The sequence below is a fragment of the Cephus cinctus genome, unplaced genomic scaffold, assembly GCF_000341935.2.
Source record: "Cephus cinctus unplaced genomic scaffold, Ccin1 Ccin1_scaffold0566, whole genome shotgun sequence".
In the NCBI taxonomy this organism is placed as follows: domain Eukaryota; kingdom Metazoa; phylum Arthropoda; class Insecta; order Hymenoptera; family Cephidae; genus Cephus; species Cephus cinctus.
In genome coordinates, this window is record NW_014333218.1 from 260,982 (window position 1) to 263,696 (window position 2,715).

General features: G+C 49.7%; 1 protein-coding gene across 12 annotated transcripts in view; it reads left to right on the plus strand.

The window, feature by feature from the left end:
- Positions 1 to 2,715, plus strand: part of LOC107268596 (potassium voltage-gated channel subfamily KQT member 1) — a 28,018-nt gene that overhangs the window by 21,266 nt on the left and 4,037 nt on the right. For 7 of the 12 annotated variants that reach the window (XM_015741531.2, XM_025085879.1, XM_015741532.2 and 4 more), the window contains 5 exons: positions 273 to 411; positions 1,068 to 1,243; positions 1,427 to 1,567; positions 1,643 to 1,753; positions 1,867 to 2,073. In XM_015741531.2, the coding sequence (XP_015597017.1) occupies positions 273 to 411; positions 1,068 to 1,243; positions 1,427 to 1,567; positions 1,643 to 1,753; positions 1,867 to 2,073 (774 nt within the window). The remainder of the gene's footprint in view (positions 1 to 272; positions 412 to 1,067; positions 1,244 to 1,426; positions 1,568 to 1,642; positions 1,754 to 1,866; positions 2,074 to 2,715) is intronic. The other 5 variants (XM_015741533.2, XM_015741534.2, XM_015741526.1 and 2 more) reach the window with 1 other exon arrangement.

The window sequence follows — 2,715 nt, forward strand, 5'->3', positions numbered from 1 at the left end:
AAAAAAAAAAAAAAAAAAAAAAAAAAAAAATCAATGACGAAACAGACGCGCGATAAGAATAGCTCGAGAACTTTCTAGAGTTTCGATATCTCTTTCTGACTTTCTCTCTCTCTCTCTCTCTCTCTCTCTCTCTCCCTCTTTCCGTGCATTTAGCTCAGTACGCTTTAATCCATTGTTCAGTCGGGTGTACCGACATTATCCATTCGCGACATAATGCGGGTACACCCGGTATACAGAACTGGCACAGTACGGATCATTAAGTTAAATCCCAGAACTATTTTCAGGAAATATGCCTGGTGGTGTTCTTCGGCGTGGAATATCTTGTGCGTCTCTGGAGCGCGGGATGTCGCTCGAAGTACATGGGATGCTGCGGTCGTTTGCGTTTTATACGAAAGCCGATTTGCATCATAGGTGAGTAACGTTGGATACCAGAGAATCATAGCTGAGGACGGATACATACGCCAGTGGGATTTGGATACGGTAGTAAACCATGTGTGTATATACGTGCATGTCCAAGAAGGGCGCATGACTTTCGAGCCCTCGACGTCCCTTTGTTCGGTTGGCTCGATTCCACCCAGCCATCGTTCCAAGGATTGAAGGAGGAGCAGAGGCAGCGCTACTGTAGCTTCGGCGCCACGTCTCTCACCAGAGAAAAGGTTCCAGCGGATGATGTAAAATCTTGACGAGTGGAAAGCGTTCCCATGGGATCGCTCGTGCCTCCCCTTATACCCACTCCGTGACCACGAGGGGAAGGGAGCTAGTTCCGTCTATTCTCGTCCTAAAATCTCCACGGAGTGTTTCGATCCATCCGTTTTCAGAGACATCAGACCCGTTCCTATCAGCTGGAGAGGACGATCCCCGAACTACATTAGAACTAAAACCAGGACAAAAACAGTTTGGACTGACTTCGTGCTTCTGTGCCAAATTTAATGCTCCCCATTTATAAAAAAAAAAAAAAAAATTTGTAGAGATGATAATCCCATACCAAGCAGGTCCATCCCCCTCGCCGGTCCTCGTTCGACTGCCCCGTGAATATCAATAGCTGAGCCCCGCTTCCGATCTTGCAGATCTGATCGTCGTGGTGGCCTCGATGGTGGTGCTCTCTGTCGGCAGCAACGGTCAGGTATTCGCGACGTCAGCCATACGAGGTATAAGATTCCTGCAGATACTGCGTATGCTCCACGTGGATCGTCAGGGTGGCACGTGGCGACTCCTCGGTTCCGTGGTCTTCATCCATCGACAGGTTAGAATATGCCAGAGTCGAAGACCGAGGGTGGTTTTATCGGCCACGAAACGGGAGGCCTTAGCTGTAAAGGGGTGGCAGGGGTTGGAGGGAGTAAAAGGGTGTTGGGAGTAAAAGAAAAAATTTTAGGCCCCCCCCGTTTATTGTCAGATGTGTCACGAGCGCCGTCTTTCTCCCTTGTAGGAGCTCATTACGACACTCTACATCGGGTTCCTAGGTCTTATTTTCAGCAGTTACTTCGTGTATCTTGCCGAAAAGGACGCTGTTGGACCCGATGGAAAGACGGACTTCTCCAGCTACGCGGATGCCCTCTGGTGGGGCGTGGTGAGTAGCACGAGCAACCTCATAGACCCAAACCAAGAATTCAATTCCCATACCATAAACTGTCTTTCGTCCTAGATAACCGTGACGACCATCGGCTACGGGGACACGGTACCTCAGACCTGGATGGGCAAGATAGTCGCCTCGTGCTTCAGCGTATTCGCGATATCATTTTTCGCTCTCCCGGCCGTGAGTATCGGATCAGTCAGGACCAGGTCGACCCTGGTCGTTCTAGAGTATACCCCAGGTCCAAGGCCCTGGACCAGCCAGCACCCTTAACGAGCAACCTTACACCTCGCCAGGGTATACTCGGCTCCGGATTTGCCCTGAAGGTCCAGCAGAAGCAACGTCAGAAGCACTTCAATCGCCAGATACCGGCGGCAGCGATGCTGATCCAGTGCCTCTGGCGCTGCTACGCCGCCGACAAGGCCATCAACAGCGTCGCCACCTGGAACATCTACGTGAAGGACCCGACGCCGGCGGGCCAGCCGGCGACTCCACTGGGAAAGGTGAGGCCGAGAGGAGACACGTTAATGTCGTCACGTCGTTGGGACACGTTGCCGTTATTATATCCTTGCCGTTTGCGTTGACCTGTTACGTTATCTTTTTTGCCGATTAGCCGTCGTTAGCCGTTGACTGTCGATGTTCCTTTTTTTTTTTCTTTCTTTTTTTAGCTGCTTCCGGTGTCCCGCGTAACGGATTGCGCAACTTTCGCGATCCCCAAACTCGAGACACGCATCTCCCCTCCTTCGCTCGTTATCATTATTATTTCCGCATTGTTATCGCTGATAAGCCTCGATCACGATTACCCATCGTTATCATAATTATTCCCGATGTCACGGTGTCACCTGCATACGTATATATATATATATATATTTTTTTTTTTCGATCGTTCAAAGGAATGCGCATTCGGATCGATGTTCATCGGTGTGACCACTCGACATATACCGTATACGCACGAAAAACCGATCGATCCATATACGTATAATATTTGGCAAACCTATCGATGTAAAAATCAATTCGACCTCAAATGGACGAGAATCTTTTATCTTGGATCTTTCGTAGCGAGAGAAACGACGTCGGTTCAAAAGTCCGCGATGATCATCGTCATCGTTCTCCACCCATCACCGATCGACCCATATCAGCCCGAG